Source organism: Mobula birostris, chromosome 26 (genome assembly GCF_030028105.1).
Source record: "Mobula birostris isolate sMobBir1 chromosome 26, sMobBir1.hap1, whole genome shotgun sequence".
Lineage (NCBI taxonomy): Eukaryota > Metazoa > Chordata > Chondrichthyes > Myliobatiformes > Myliobatidae > Mobula > Mobula birostris.
In genome coordinates, this window is record NC_092395.1 from 15,374,779 (window position 1) to 15,391,957 (window position 17,179).

Consider the following 17,179-nt stretch of genomic DNA (forward strand, 5'->3'; position numbering starts at 1 on the left):
CATGAACATCGCTTTCTCTTTCTTCCATTAGTTGCCCCCTCCCTTTAACATTTTCCCATTCCCGTTTCTCTCTCTCAACTTATCTCCTTAACTGCCCATCAAATCCTATGCTGCTCCTCTCCTTCCCTCTCTTCCATGGTCTTCTACCCTCTCCTATCAGTTTCCCCCTTCTCCAGCTCTTAATCTCTTTCACCAATTAACTGCCAAGCTCTTTACTTCACCCCTCCACTTTTCCACTTTCACCTTTCACCTACTACCTTGTACTTCTTCATCCCCTCCCCCATCTTTTTGCTCTGACTTTTCATCTTTTTTTCCAGTCCTGATGAAGAGCCTCAGCCTGAAAAGTTGATTGTTTACTCTTTTCCATAGCTGAGTTCCTGTCCTGCTGCATTCCTCCAGCATTTTGTGCGAATCTTGAATCTTGAATTGATATCCCAGATCCCAAAAAACAACCTCAACCTTGACTAATACTCAATAACTGAGGATACCTGAACTCTCCAGGAAAAGGAATTCCAAGGATTCACAACCACTGTGAGAGAAGCAACTTCTCTTTTCAGTCCGAATGACTGACACCTTATCCAGAAATAAGTCACCAGTTCCAGAAATGCCTATGAAAGGATTGGGCAATCTACACGTGTTATTCTCTTGTCAGAAAGTTAATTGTCTTGCCATTCATTTTTCTGAATTCCAGTTGTTGTTATCAAATGATACTATAAAAATAAGCCATTTAAAGTCATTAGGAATTGTTTAATGTTCAGAACTGGAGTCTCCCACGTATGTAAAAGCAAGGTAATAAATTTTGTTTTCCCAGTTACATGTGAAAACGTACCAAAAGCCTTTGAAGAAGTGACCAAATAGTATTGATTATCTTCCCGCTCAGAAAAGCAATATCTCACTAAAGATGCAGGAATGAATGTGGTAAATCTAAGTTTCACTGTCTCTACAGTAAATATGTTCTTTGGTTTTTGGTCTCTACAGTAAATATGTTCTTTCTTAACTTGAGGATAAAATACAACATATGGTAATGCAGCAGGCTAATAATATTAGCAAATAGAGTCATACAGTATGGAAACAGGTTATTCAGCTCACTGTATCTATGCCAACAAGAAGATACCTATTGGTATTAATCCCATTTTCCAGCACTTTATATAGCTTCCAAAGCCTTGCCAATTCAAGGACATTACTCAGACATTTTAAGTGACCCTGATTTCATCAGTCTCTCAGGCAGTGTATCTTCAGGTACTCACCACTCAGAGTAAGAAAGGTCCTCTTCTCATCCCCTCTGAATTTCTTGCCACTACCCTAAATCCAGGTGGTGACAAAAACCAAATAACCAATGTTTCATTTATCCCACAGTGAAATTCAAAGCTCCTCAGATAACTGAAATGTCGCAGGATGCAGAACAAAACGACTGCCTAATTGGACAGTGGAAGATGCCCTTTGAGATGACTAATCCTAGCAAGGCTGCTTTTGAGATTCAGTACAAGGCACTTAATGAAGAGAAATGGATCCAGGTGATTTCTCTTATCAAATAATGCCAGAGTTTTAATCCTCTAAATCCCATCAATCCCATTAATGCAAAACTAATAGAGGAAGTAAAAATATTGATATGTATGAATATATATAATAATTGAATAGTGCATTTAGTATCAATTTCTTAATAACATTGCATTTGTGAAAAGAAAATGTGTTCACTAATTCAGATTAATTTCAGCTAGCTCCATAATCTTTTGTAGTGTTAAAACTTGTGGTTGGATTACTAATTTCAATATGTTGATATTGCCTGCTTGCCTGCATTTAAATCATGCAAACAAAAACATGGTATTGTTCAAAGTTAATTTTATTATTGAACTACATATATACAACCCTAACATTCATTTTCTTGTGGGCATACTCAATAAATCTATGGAATTGTAAATATATCAGAGTCAGTGGAAGACTGCTCAACTTGGACATTCAACTAGAGCGCAGAAAACAACAAACTGTGAAGATGCAAAAACAAGAAACAATAATAGATAAATAAACAATAAATATTGAGAACATGAGATTAAGTGTCCTTGAAAGTGAGTTCATTGATTGTGGCGTAGTAACTGTTCTTGAATCTGGTGGTGCGAGTCCTGTATTTAATAACTAATTACAATGGTTATTAATAGGTTATTAATTATTATTGATTAGTCTTAACATATTTGATTAACCTGAATACAATGAGAACCTTTTAAAGTGCTACATAATATACATTAACACACCAAAAAAATTAAACATTGGAAATGAAAATAAATGACACATGCAAATCAGTGGAACTATTTTCAAAAACAGATTACAGCAGAGTTCCTACTACGTAATATGTGCTATGCAGATAGCACATTCCTAGGCAGATGTGATTCTTGTATGATCGTTCAAAAATATTGTTTTCCGATATTGTTTAATAATTTAAATAATTGTTAGTCACATTTTAATAGCTCAATATCCCTAATGTTAATATTGCGGATGACACAATAATTGTTTGCAGATGATTCCTCTAAAATTAGTGTTGTTTGTAAATGAGGTGAAAATGGGTAGTTGTGTTGATTGTGAGGATGGTTGATGTAGTCTAAAAGCTGATATTGATTTTAGACAAAATGGGCGATGCAGTAGTGAACTGAATTTAGTCCCAATGGGTGTGAGGTGATCTTTGGAAATGCTAATAAAGGTAGGACATGTACTGAATGGTAGGTTCTTGGCGGGGTATAGAAGAGCAGAGGGATTTGTTGATTGGTGGGTTAACTGGCCACTTAAATTCTCCCAATTGTGTAATCTTGCAGAAAGATCTGAGGAGAATTGCAGAGAATGTGATGATGATAAAATATTGGATTGATATAGGATACAAGATTAATGTAAGAGGTGTTTGGTGCTGAGCATGGACTTTATAGGCTGAAGAGATGTTTCTGTGCTATACCTCTCTCTATGATTCTACTTAAGGAAGTAGGAAGAAATGTTACCTGTCAAAAAAGGTCACTCTGACCAAGCCTTTTTCAAGATATGAACAATAAGACAGAATATTTTGGTTTAAATTTGCCACTAACAGTTCTGAAGCCAGCACAAACATATAATGAGATGGCCTAAAGCCCCAGTAGTCCCATGTGGTCATTTAAGAAAGTGAAAAGTTTACTTGTTTGGTTTCATAATTTATCACTTGACCAATACACGTGTATCTCCATGCTGGTTCTAGATCCTTACTCTGCACAGAATTGTCTCTTTTGTTTAATGCATTTCATTAGAATAGGTGCTCTGGGACATGAAAAACACAATATCAAACCAAGTTTCTTGATAATTCTTAATAAGTAATGCAGAAACCAAAAAGCAGGGGCTGTGATCTATGATAATGCCATTGCTAATTTTAAGAGGGGGAAAAAAAGCTTATGGAAATGCAAAAGGGTGGATATGACCATGGAGGTTTTGCTTTGGCAATGAGTGTATTTTCCACATGGTATACCAGCTATTAGGACCTATCTCTAATTCCCTTTGAACTGAATGACTAGCTAAAAGATTTCTTCCCAAAAATATACATGATTAGATACAGTATATAGCTAAGACTTCCTAACCATCAGCATTACATGTCACTGCTGGCTAAAATCTGGACTAACCACAAGTTTTATGCCTCTAAATACGGTTGGAGTGTGAGTTCCTTATGATGTGACTTAACTCCTGCTATCTTTCCATCATCTAAAGGACACAAATCATCAGTTGGATGGATTATCTTCCTTTTAAATCAGGGCCCAACCTTTTTAATGTCGTGGACCCCTACCAATAACCAAGGTTTGGGAAACACTGCTTTAAATGGATAAGCACACCATTCAACAAAGTTGACAGTATTTTAGAAAACTCAAGAGACTCTGCAGATCCAATATGGTCTCAATCCAAGATGTCGACTGTTTACTCCCCTCCATCAATGCTGCCTGACCTGCTGAGTTCCTCCAGCATTTGTGTATTTTATTCCTGGTTATAAGAGCCTACTTGCTGCCTGTTACGCCACTAGTATTCAGGGCAGCAATAAAAGTCCTCCATTTCTAGTGGTGTTCAGGACTTCCTTCATTATTGTCAGTAGCTTCCATTACTGTCATTACTGTCAGTCATGCAAGCTCTAGGTGGAGTCTCAGGAATACTGTCCCACTCAAATGTAGAAAGGCTCTTCATTGCTGTTTCTGTAACAATTTTGTTTTTCCAGTCAGGATTGTTAGCCCTGAGCTGAAGCCCCGAACCTGGAGGACTGGTGGATCACTCTTAGTCTGTCCTCTACGCTTTGAGCTGTTTGCCATGGGTGACCCTATCAAGAGCCAAAGTGTAATGCCCAGACTTCAGCCAACATAGCTCTCTGGGTCATTGAGGCATGTAGGCCTCCAAACCCTACCACAAGGTTGTGCTCCACTTGGAGGTGGTTATAAAAGCACAAGAGTGATTATTGTCTTAGAAAAGAAAATAGAGTTGTGTTTCTGAAGTCCCTTTTCAGTATGACCTCAGAGTTTCCCAACAAAATCACTGCTGGGATACAGGCGTTCAGTTCGTGCATTGCAAGCTCTGACGAAGAGCAATATAAAAATCATAAGTTAATCAGTTTTTCCTGCAAAGTTGGGTGAGAGAACACTCCCACTCCATTAAGCTTATTGCACTGCTAATGACTATACACTTGTAAAAATCATTGTAAGGCAAAACCTGCTCAATAAATTCCTAGTTATTGTGACTTTAGAGCTTTTCTGCAATGCCTTTTATTTAACCAAAGTCCTTTTTTTCTTTCTTGATATCTAGGTTTCCCTAACAGCAATAAATAGTACGCTTTTTAGGCAGTGTAACCTCTTACCTTACACCAAGTACCAGCTGAAGATCCGTTGTAAGCAGAAAGCTGAGACCAGTCCATGGAGCGAATGGAGTAACGAGATCACAGGCATGACAGCAGAGCGTGGTACGTCGGGGAATTCTCCAAGCTGTAATCAGCTCCAATCTGGTGCAGTTGTGATAAGTGAACAACTTCAGTGTGCAAAGTAAATTTATTATCTAAGTTTGTATATGCCACTATATCCTACCTTGACACTTGTTCTCTTGTGGGCATTCACAGTAGAACAAAGAAATACGATAGAATCAATGAAAAAAACTCATAAAGACTGACAAGTAGCCAATGTGAAAAAGAGGCTGTACTGTTCAAATACAAATAATAATAACAACAAAAAAAATACTACTGTGAACTTGAGTTGTAGAATCCTTGAAAGTGAGTCCATAGGTTGTGCTTGGCCCCAGGTTACAATAGATCACAGAATTGTACTTTGCAAGAATGGGTACTTTGCCCATGATGCCTGTGCTGTACACAAGACCAGGTTAACCTAACTTCCTTCTGTCTGTACATGATCTCTATCCCACCATTCCTTGCAAATTCCTGTGTCTGTCTAAAAGCCACTGAGATACCACTATCATATCTGCTCCCACCATTACCACTCCCTAAAAAGAAAACCCGCCCATGCATGTCTCCATAAAACCTCCCCTCAGCTTAAGGGCATGTCATCTACAAAGTTATCAATTAAGTAGTTTCTATCAGCATGGTTTTGAACAGTTCTGACCTCACGGTGGAGGAATAGGGGCACAGACGTAAATTTTTACAGAAGTCCCTTGGAGAGCATTCTAATTGGCTGCATCACTCTCTGGTATGGGCTGAGGGGGACACTGCACAGGACCGAAGCAGGTTTGCAGAAAGTTGTTAACCCAGTCAGCTTGAACATGGGCACTAGCCTCCCATCATTAAGGACTCCTATCATCCAGGACATGTCCTCTTCCCGTTGCTACCATCAGGGAGGAGCTGCAGGTGCCTGAAGGCACACGCTCAACAATTCAGGAGTTGCTTATTTCCCTCTGCCATCAAATTTCTAAATGGTCATTGAACCCATAAACACCACCTCACTACTTTTTTTCTTTCTTTGCACTACTCATTTAATTTATATATATATATATACTGTAATTTACAATAATAATAATGTTTTATTATTATGTATTGCTTTAGTCTGTTGCTGCATAGCAGCACATCTCTTGACATTTGCCAGTGATATTAATCCTGATTCTGAGGATGACAGTCTTCTGATTTATGTTTCTATTCTATACTGCTGTGAGATTTTGCCCCTGGATTTCCGAATGTACACTTCAAAACGTGTTTAAAATGTTTGATTAATACATGACTTTTCTCCCTATGACCTTTTACAATGTGCTCAAGCAATTTCAAAACGTGAGGAACTTAATAGCATTTTGACTAACTTCAGCTGCACCCCCCCTGCCGCTTTACTTGTTTGCTAAGTTGCGATTAATTTGCTGACTTCTCTTTTGGTATTAGTTCCAACTCAACAACTGCAACTCTGGAGAAGTATTGAGAAGCCTAATTCAGAAGGAATCCGCAGAGTGCGTCTTAGGTGGAAGGTATGCTTTGATATGTCACCAAATGAATGAGGTAGTTGCTGTTTGGTTGGTAGCATTACCAGTACCTCTGCAGTTTGCTACGCTTGGACATGAAAACATTTAATAAACACGCCGAAGGCAATGCGACAAATTGTTTTTGAAGTAAAATTCTTGACTTCCAACTCTTAAGTTTAAAAAAGATCTGAATAAAAAGTTGCTTGCTTACTTACTGCCCATTACACTGCTGGTGTTTAGGGCAGCAATGAAGGTCCTCCATCTCTGGCGGTGTTCAGGGTTTCCTTCAACAGTAGCTTCCTGTCAGTTTTCACAACTGTCGGAAATGCTGAAGATAAGGTAGCTGGTTTACAGACAGAGGCAATGTGTAGTGAGGAGAGGCTGTTGACAGGGCAAAATTGCAGTCAACAGGATGAGCTGCAATGTAAAAGGCGGACAAAATCGAAAAGGGCGAAGACAGGACCGAAGGTGTAATATTTGAATGCGCACAGTATACGGAATAATGGAGGTGAACTTGTAGCACAGTTGCAGATTGGTAGGGATGATGTTGTAGACATCACTGAATCATGGCTGAAAGAAGATTATAGCTGGGAGCTTAATATCCAAGGATACACATTTTATCGAAAGGAGATGCAGGAAGGCGGGGGGGGGGGCAGGCATTGTTCCATTAGTAAAACATGAAATTAAATCATTAGAAAGAGGTGACGTAGGGTTGAAATATGTTGAATTATTCTAGATAGAGCTAAGGAACTACAAGGGTAAAAAGACCCTGATATGAGTTGTATGTAGACTCCCAAACAATAGTAAGGATGTGGTCTACAAATTATAACAGGAGATAGAAAATGCTTGCCAAAAGGGAAATGTTACAGTAGTCATGGGGGATTTCAATATGCAGGCTGACTGGGAAAATCAGGTTGGTGCTGGATTCCAGGAGGGGGAATTTCTAGAGGCCCCACAAGATGGCTTTTTAATGAGCTCATGGTTGAGCCCATTAGGAGAAGGGAAAATCCGAACTGGGTATTGTGCAATGAAGGAGAATTGATTAGAGAGCTTAAAGTAAAAGAACCCTTGGAGGGGCAAGTGATGATAATATAATCAAATCCACCCTGAAATTTGAGAAGGGGAAGCTAAAGTCAGATGTATCGCTATTACAGTGGAGTAAACAGAATTATGAGAGAGGAGTTGGCCAAAATTGATTGGAAAAGAACACTGGCAGAGCAGCAATTAGGAAGGCACAGGATATAAACATCCCAAAGAGGGAGAAGTATTCTAAAGGCAAGATGACACAACTGTGGCTAACAAGAGAAGAAACAAGTCCGCATAAAAGGCAAAGAGAAGGCATATAATAGAACAAAAATTAGTAGGAAGTTAGAGAATTAGGAAGCTTTTAAAAACCAACAGAAGACAACTAAAAAGGTTATTAAGAAGATAAAGATGGAGTATGAATGTAAGCTAGTCAATAGCATTAAAGAGGATACCAAAAGTTTCTTCAGATACATAAGGGGTAAAAGAGAGACAAGAGTGGATATCAGACCACTAGAAAATGATGTAGGAGTTAGTAATGGCGGAAGAACTGAAAAAGTATTTTTCATCATCCTTCACTATGAGAGATACTAGCAGTATGGTGGAAGTTCCAGGTGAAGTGTGTGAAGTTACCAATACTAGAGAGGAGGTTCTTGGGAAATGAACCTTAAGGGAGGTTAACCTTAACCTTTAAGGGAGCTAGGGCTTTACTCTTTGGAGAGGAGGAGGATGAGAGGAGACATGATAGAGGTGTACAAGATAATAAGAGGAATAGATAGAGTGGATAGCCAGCGCCTCTTCCCCAGGGCACCACTGCTCAGTACAAGAGGACATGGCTTTAAGGTAAGGGGTGGGAAGTTCAAGGGGAATATTAGAGGAAGGTTTTTTACTCAGAGAGTGGTTGGTGTGTGGAATGCACTGCCTGAGTCAGTGGTGGAGGCAGATACACTAGTGAAGTTTAACAGACTACTAGACAGGTATATGGAGGAATTTAAGGTGGGGGCTTATATGGGAGGCAGGGTTTGAGGGTCAGCACAATGTGGGCTGAAGGGCCTGTACTGTGCTGTACTATTCTATGTTCTATTCTATATGAAACTAAAAGATTTGAAGATAGATAAGTCACCTGGACCAGATGGTTTACACCCCAGGATTTTGAAAGAGGTGGTTGAAGAGATTGTGGAGGTATTAGTAATGATCATTCAAGAAATACTAGATTCTGGAATGGTTCCAGAAGAATGGAAAATTGAAATGTCACTCCACTCTTCAAGAGGGGAGAGAGGCAGAAGAAAGGAACTTATAGGCCAGTTAGTCTGACCTCAGTGGTTGGGAAAATGTTGGAGTTGACTATTAAGGATGAGGTCTCAGGGTACTTGGAGGCACATGATAATATAAGCCATAGTCAACATGATTTCCTCAAGGGAAAATCTTGCGTGACGAACCTGTTGGAATTCTTTGAAGAAATAACAAGCAGGATAGACATAGGAGAATTGATTGATGTTGCGTACTTGGATTTTCAGAAGGCCTTTGACAAGGTGCCACACATGAGGCTGCTTAACAAGCTATGAGGCCATGGTATTACAGTGAAGATTCTAGAATGGATAAAGCTGCGGCTGGTTGGCAGGAGGCAAATAGTGAGAATAAAGGGAGCCTTTTCTAGTTGGCTGCTGGTGACTAGTGATGTCCCACAGGTGTCTGTGTTGGGACTGATTCTTTTTACGTTATATGTCAATGATTTGGACGATGGAATTGACAGTTTGCAGACGATATGAAGGTAGGTGGTGGGCCAGATAGTTTTGAGGATGTAGGGAGGCTACAGAAGGACAACCAGCATAGGAGAATGGGCAATCAAATGGCAGATGGAATACAGAGTCGGGAAGAGTATGATCATGCACTTTGGTAGAAGAAATGAGAGGGTTGACTATTTTCTGCATGGAGAGAAAATACAAAAAACCAAGGCAAAAAGGAACTTGGGAGTCCTTGTGCAGGATTCCCTAAAGGTTGAGTCTTGTTAAGGAAGGCAAATGTGATGCAAGCATTCATTTCAAGAGGAGTAGAATATAAAAGCAAGGATGCAATGTTGAGTCTTTATAAACCACTCGTGAGGCCTCACTTGAAGCATTGAGAGCAGTTTTGGGCCTCTTTTCTTAAAAAGGATGTGCTGAGACTGGAGGGGGTTCAGAGGTGGTTCACGAAAATGTTTCCAGGATTGAATAGCTTGTCATATGAAGCGTGTTTGCTGGCTCTGGGCCTGTAGTTGCAAGAATTCAGAAGAATGAGGTGTAACCTAGTTGAAAACTATCAAATGGTGAAAGACCTTGATAAAGTGGATGTGGAAAGGATACTTCCTATGGTTGGAGTGTCTAAGACCAGAGGACACAACCTCAGAATAGAGGGGCATCCTTTTAGAATGCAGATGAGGAGGAATTTCTTTAGCCGGTGAGTGGTGAATCTGTGGAATCTTTTGCCACAGGCAGCTGTGGAGGTCAAGTCTTTGTGTATATTTAAGACAATGTTCAATAGATTCTTGATTGCTCAGGGCCTGAAGGGATGCGGGGAGAAGGCAGGAGATTGGGGCTTAGAGAATAACTTTGATGAAATGGTGGAGCAGACTGGATGGGCCAAATGGCTTAATTCTGCTCCTATTTGTTACGCAAGTCCCAAATGAAGACTCAGGAATATCATTGCACTCGGATATAGAATGATCCTTCATTGTAACAATTTTGTTTTACCAGTCAGGGTTGTTAGCCTTGAAATGAACCCCCGAATCTGGAGGTCCAGAGGATCATTCTTAGTCTGGCCTTGCCCCCTTTGATCTGTTTGGCATGGGTGATCCTAACAAGAGCCAAAGCATAAAGCCCTGACTCCAGCCAGCATAGCTCTCTGGGTCATTGAAGCATGCAAGCCTCCAAACTACCACAAGGCTGTGATCCTCTTAAAGGAATAAAAAGTAGATTTGATTTAAAATGATTCATGAGGCAACAGGAGTACAGAGAATGAAACCATTTTTGCATGGAAGCATATAGCTCAATAAATTATTCATCCATTTTCATTGCTACAGTATGTTTCCAATTTTGACCTGTGAGCAGAAACCTATTAGAATGAATACTTGTTGCATTTATTATTTTTGGCCATAGTAGTATTGAGATTGTTACTGGCTTTGGTATCCAGAAGCCTGGACGTTGGAGACATGAGTTTTAATGCCACCAAGGTAGCTGAAACATAATGTAATTAATTAAAACAAGAACTTAAAACCACTATGATTAATGGTGATCATGAAAGTACTGGACTGATGTAAAACCCCAATGGGTCATGAATGTTTGCGGAGAAGGAAATCTGCCATTCTTATTTGTTCTGGCTCCATTTATTCTATTTCCATTAACACTGGTAGGAAATGTCTTATTTTGGAACAATTTATTATCAATAAAGATTTCTTTTTGTGTTTCTGACTAGATTGGTAAGTAATCTCGTCAATGCTACTCACTCAATCTTTCACCATATCTTGCACAGTCCTGTCAAATTTCCAGTCTTCTGCAGTTGAACTTTATAGCTGAATCCCTTCATTCCTAAAACCAAATATCCAATTAAGGCTACATGCAATGTCAAATCATTAAAATGTACTTAGAAATTGTTTTGCCAAATTATGGTTTTTCACTGTGTGCACCATTGGCATGCAAGACCATAAGATGTAGGAGCAGAATAAGACCATTGGCCCATTGAGTCTGCTCTGCCATTCCATCATGGCTATTTATAATCCTTCTCAACCCCATTCTCCTGCCTTCTCACTGTAATCTTTGACACCCTTACTAATTAAGAAACTATCAACCTCCGCTTTAAGTATACCCGGTGACTTGGCCTCCACAGCCATCTGTGGCAGTAAATTCCACAGAGCCAGCATCCTCTGGCTAAAGAAATTCTTCCTCATTTCTGTTTTGAAGGGCCATTCTTCTGTTCTGAGGCTCTACCCTCTGGTGGCAGACTTCACCATTATAGGAAACATTCTCTTCACATTCATTCTATCCAGGCCTTTCAGTATTCAATAGATTTCAATAAGGTCACCCCTCAATATTCTAAACTCCAGCAAGTATAGGCCCAGAGCCGTGAAATGCTCCTCATATGTTAACCCTTTCATTCCTGGGCTCATTCTCACATACTTCCTCTGGATCATCTTCAATGCCAGCACATCCTTTTTAAGATAAGGGGCACAAAAGTGCACACAATACTCCAAGGGTGGCCTGACAATTGCCTTATAAAGCCTCAGTGTTTATATTCTAGTCCTCTTGAAATGAATGTTAACATTGCATTACCTTCCTTACCTCTGACTCAACCTGCAAGTTAAACCTTGGGGCATCCTATACGAGGACTCCCAAGTCCTTTTTCACCTACATTTTCTCCCTATTTAGAAAATAGTCCATAAGGTTATTCTTTTTTCTACGTGCAAGACGATACGCTTCCCCACACTTTATTCCTTCTGCTGTTTCTTTAACCATTCTCCTAATCTGTCCAAGTCCCTCTGCAGACACCCTGCTTTCTCAACACCATCTGTTTTCATATCATCCACAAATCTGGCCACAAAGCCATCAATTCCATCATCCAAGTCATTGACGGATAACGTGAGAAAAATGACCCCAACACCGACCACTGTGGAATACCACTGGTCACCAGCAGCCAACCAGAAATGGCCCACCTTATTCCCACATGTTACCTCCGGCCAGTCAGCCAATCTTCTATCACTGGAACACAGGCTCCTGTGTGTTGGAAGGTACCAAAGAGTCTGTCATTATCATCATTATGTACCATGTCATAAGAAGTAGGCAATCATGGTCTTCCAATGACCACAATCATTCTTGGTAAATTGGTGTTTTACCATTGCCTTCTTCAGGGCAGTGTCTTTACAAGACAGGTGACCCCAGCCATTATCAATACCCTTCAGAAATTGTCTGCCTGGCATTAGTGGATGCATAGCCAGGACTTGTGAAATACACCAGCTTCTCATACGATCATCCGCCACATGCTCCCATTTCTTCATGTGACCCTGATCGGGGGGCCTAACAGGTGCTACTCCTTGCCCAAAGGCTAGCAGAGAGAAGAAGCATCTTTCACCTCCCTTGGTAGAGAAGTATCTCCATCCTAAAAGTTATAAATGGAGTGACAATGACCAGGCTGCTGAGGGGCAAGGGAGAGTTAAAGCAAACGTTATGTCTCATTAATTTTTAAACTGTGCTATCAACTAAAGAATTTGTGAGATTTCTAAAATGGTATTCATAAAATCAGCACATTAATGTTTTCCACACAGCCACTCAACAAAAGTGCAGCAAATGGAAAGATTTTGGGTTACAGGATCAGACTGCATAAGCCAGAGCTGCAGGAGTACAACACCTCCTTCCTAGAGAGCACCCTCCATCTGCCTGACGGTAACTACAGTATCCAGGTATCTGCCTACAATGCAGCGGGAGAATCTCCAAAAGCTCAGCTTGTTATTTCATCATCTAAAATGCAAGGTAACCCAAAATGCACGCGTTTAGCAAGAAAACTCCACTCAGTATTGGTTAGGGTGTGAAGCAACAGATTTGTACTGAAATAGATGCAAGAAGAAATGGCATTACAATTGATTCTTAAATTAAATCTGAATATGTTATTGCTGGAAGAATTTATAACCGCAGCGGATGGATGTAGATGCAATAAAACAATTGGTTTATTCTCATGTTTTGATTACAATAAGCAAATAATATGCACAGAAATGCAGAGTAACACACAGAATGCTGGGGGGACTCTGCAAGTTAGGCAGCATCTATAGAAATGAATATACAGTTGATGTTTCAGGCTGAGACACTTTGCACAGAAATGCAGTCATTTTCCTGTTATTTCATAATTTTAAACAATAAATTTGTTTAGTCAAATAATCTAAGGTTCATTAGAGAAATTGATAATGATCTCATTATTTCTTTCTAAGATCCTGAAATAAAGTTGCTATCAGTGAGGGCACTTCATGAAATAAAAAGCAAAACATTTTTACTGTGACTTTTTCGTTGTTGCAGACAGGCCCTGTCATAGGACAGATAGCATAGTACAGATCCTTCGTCCACGATGGCGTTCTGACTCCATGATCAATTTATCCCCATCTTCATAGCCCATAACTATCCCTTTGACTCTCATCCATGTGCCTAAGAGTCTCTTAAATGTCCCTATTGTGTCAGCACCTGCACCCTCAGTAGTATATTCTGCACTTACCACTCGGTGTGTTACCACTCTTCCCCTCTGCTATCTGAATGGACATTGAACCCATGAACACTACCTCACTAGTTTTTTTATCTCTATTTTTGTACTACTTATTTAATTTAAATATTTAGTGTATATATTTACTGTAATTCACAGATTTTTCTATTATGTATTGCATTGTACTGCTGCTGCAAAGTCTACAAATTTCACAATTTATGCTGGTGATATTAATTCTGATTCTTAAAGAAAAAATTGAACCTACTGTACCTCTGACAACTCCCTCAAACCTTCCTCCACTCACCTTAAAAGGATGTCTTCTAGTGTTAGCTATTCTTGCCCACAATGCCTCTCATAATCTTATATACCTCTGTCAAGTCATATCTCATCCTCCTTCACCCAAGAGAAATCAAACTTTCCTCATAATGTCCTCTGGTATTGGGGATATCCACTCTGGGGAAAAAGGTGCTGATTGCCTCTTATAATCTTATATCAGAATCGGAATCAGGTTTGTTATCACTGCCATGTGACGTGAGATTTATTAACTTAGCAGAAGCAGTTCAATGCAATACATAATCTAGCAGGGAGAAAAAATAAATAATAATAAATAAAATAAAACATAATAATAAATTAACAAGTAAATCAATTACATATATTGAATAGATTTAAAAAAAACATGCAAAAACAGAAATTCTGTATATTTAAAAAAAAAGTGAGGTAGTGTCCAAAGCTTCAATGTCCATTTAGGAATCGGATGGCAGAGGGGAAGAAGCTGTTCCGGAATCACTGAGTGTGTGCCTTCAGACTTCTGTACCTCCTACCTGATGGTAACAGTGAGAAAAGGGCATGCCCTGGGTGCTGGAGGTCTTTAATAATGGATGCTGCCTTTCTGAGACACCGCTCCCTAAAGATGTCCTGGGTACTTTGTAGGCTAGTACCCAAGATGGAGCTGACTAGATTTACAACCTTCTGCAGCTTTTTTCAGTCCTCTGTAGTAGCCCCTCCATACCAGACAGTGATGCAGCCTGTCAGAATGCTCTCTATGGTACATCTATAGAAGTTTGAGTGTTTTTGTTGACATACCAAATCTCTTCAAACTCCTAATGAGGTATAGTCGCTGTCTTGCCTTCTTTATAGCTGTATCAATGTGTTGGGACCAGGTTAGTTCCTTAGGGATCTTGACACCCAGGAACTTGAAGCTGCTCACTCTCTCCACTTCTGATCCCTCTATGAGGATTGGTATGTGCTCCTTCGTCTTACCCTCCCTGAAGTCCAGAATCAGCTCTTTTGTCTTAATGACATTGAGTGGCGTTACACGTTAAATAACATTACGTGTTAGAGAGCTCTAGGCATCAAATAGCATCACCCAATGTTTGATGTGACCTACACTTTGTTACAATGACGTTGAAATATTAAGGTTTTAGTTGATGTTTATCTTTTAAAACAGTCACATCTGAAAGAGTTGTAGCAATATACATGGTGCTGGATAATAGAGTCATAGAAAAGTACAGCCAACCTTGTCTGTGCTGAACCATCTGAACTGCCTACTCTCATCGACCTATTCCTGGACCATAACCCCCTCATACACCTACCTTCCATGTACAGTACCTATCCAAACTTCTCTTAAAAATTGAAACAGAGCTTGCATGCACCGCTTGCACTGGCAACTCATTCTACACTCTCATGGCTCTCTGAGTGAAGAAGTTTCTCCTCATGTTCCCCTTTAAACTTTTCATTATTCACCCTTAACCTATGACCTCTAGTTGTAGTCCCACTCAACCCCAGTGGAAGAAGTCTGCTTGTATTTGCATCTTCCCTGTAGATAGGTGACCAAAGCTACACAAAATACTCCAAATTAAGCCTCACCAATGTCTTAGACAACTTCAGCATAACATCCCATCTCCTGTTCTCAGTATTTTGATTTATGAAGGCCAGTGTGCCAAAAGCTTTCTCTACGACTCTAACTACCTTACAAACCTACGTTCCCAGACCCCTTTGTTCTACCACATTCCTTAGTGCCCTACCGTTCACTGTGTAAAAACCTACCCTGGTTGGTCCTACCGAAGTGCAACACCTTACACTTGTCTGCATTAAATTCCATCTACAATTTTTCAGCCCTTTTCCCACCTGGTCCAGATGACACAGAGACAAACTAAATACTTGGGAGTAAATAGATGTTCAGCAGATTTGTGGGATGTGGCTTTTGGTTATCAAATTGATACCTGGCGTAACCTTTCAATTTCTGCTGATGGAAGTTATTTTCACAATCATAAAACTGAAAGAAATAAGATCAAATTCCACAAAAACACACACAAAGCTGAGAAATTGTAGAGAAAGGGAAAAGAGAGAGACAGCAAGCCAGTAGAATAATTGGTGCTACTAGTTGCAGAGAATTATGAAGGAGTACTTTTTTAGATGTGTGAAGGTTGGAGGGAGCTGAGAAAATTAACAATAGAAAAAGATCAGATTCTCAGTTGAACTCTGGCATGGAGAAGTCTAAGGGTGCAATCGGTGTAACAACTTCTGGATTGGAAGCAAATAATGAGAATAGATTCATAGAATAATCCATGTTGCACTGTTAGATTCTGCAGAAAATAGCAATGATCATTGAAATTAATACACAAAGCCAGTGCAACTATGATTTAATGGAACTAGATCTAGCTGGTACTCCTCCTCCACCCACCTTCTTATTCCAGTTTCTTCCTCTTTCCTTTCCAATCCTGATGAAGGGTTGACTGTTTATTTCTTTCCATAGATGGCGCCTGACCTGCTGAGTTCCCCTATTTTGTATGTGTTACCCTGGATTTCCAGCATTTGAATAATCTCTTGTGTTTATATATGCATTAATTTAACTCCCCTGTAATCTTTTACATGTGTGGGCACGTGGCCAAGTGGTTAAGGCATTGGACTAGCAACCTGAAGGTCGTAAGTTTGAGCCCCAGTCAAGGGAACGTGTTGTGTCCTTGAGCAAGGCACTTAATCACTCAGTGCTCTGCGGCAACACTGGTGCCAAGCTGTATGGGTCCTAATGCCCTTCCCTTGGACAACATTGGTGTCGTGGAGAGGGGAGACCTGCAGCATGGGCAACTGCTGGTCTTCCATACAACCTTGCCCAGGCCTGCGCCCTGGAGAGTGAACACTTTCCAGGCGCAGATCCCTGGTCTCGCAAGACTAACAGGTGCCTTTTTATTTATTCTTTTACATTCTAGTTGTGCTAATCTCTGAATCAGAATCAGGTTTGTTATCACTGACATGCATATGTCATGAAATTTGTTGTTTTGTGGTAACAATACAATCAAAGAAGTAAAAAAATAATACAATTAAAAAAATAAAATGAATAAATAATGCAAGAAAGGACAGGTAAGGGATTTAATTATAATCGCACAGTTCAATAGCAGCCCTTGATTTGCAAATCCATTCAAGTCAATGAAAGCAAATTTCAGAAGCAGAGTTCAGTGCTCAAATGCTACTGTAACATTAGTACCAGTGACTGACAACGGATTTCTTCCACAGATTCTCA

General features: G+C 39.9%; 1 protein-coding gene across 13 annotated transcripts in view; it reads left to right on the forward strand.

Annotated features, from left to right (window-relative positions):
* Positions 1–17,179, forward strand: part of LOC140188374 (interleukin-6 receptor subunit beta-like) — a 113,890-nt gene that overhangs the window by 76,747 nt on the left and 19,964 nt on the right. For all 13 annotated transcript variants that reach the window (XM_072244591.1, XM_072244589.1, XM_072244595.1 and 10 more), the window contains 4 exons: positions 1,357–1,514; positions 4,783–4,936; positions 6,347–6,429; positions 12,740–12,944. In XM_072244591.1, coding sequence (XP_072100692.1) covers positions 1,357–1,514; positions 4,783–4,936; positions 6,347–6,429; positions 12,740–12,944 — 600 coding nt within the window. The remainder of the gene's footprint in view (positions 1–1,356; positions 1,515–4,782; positions 4,937–6,346; positions 6,430–12,739; positions 12,945–17,179) is intronic.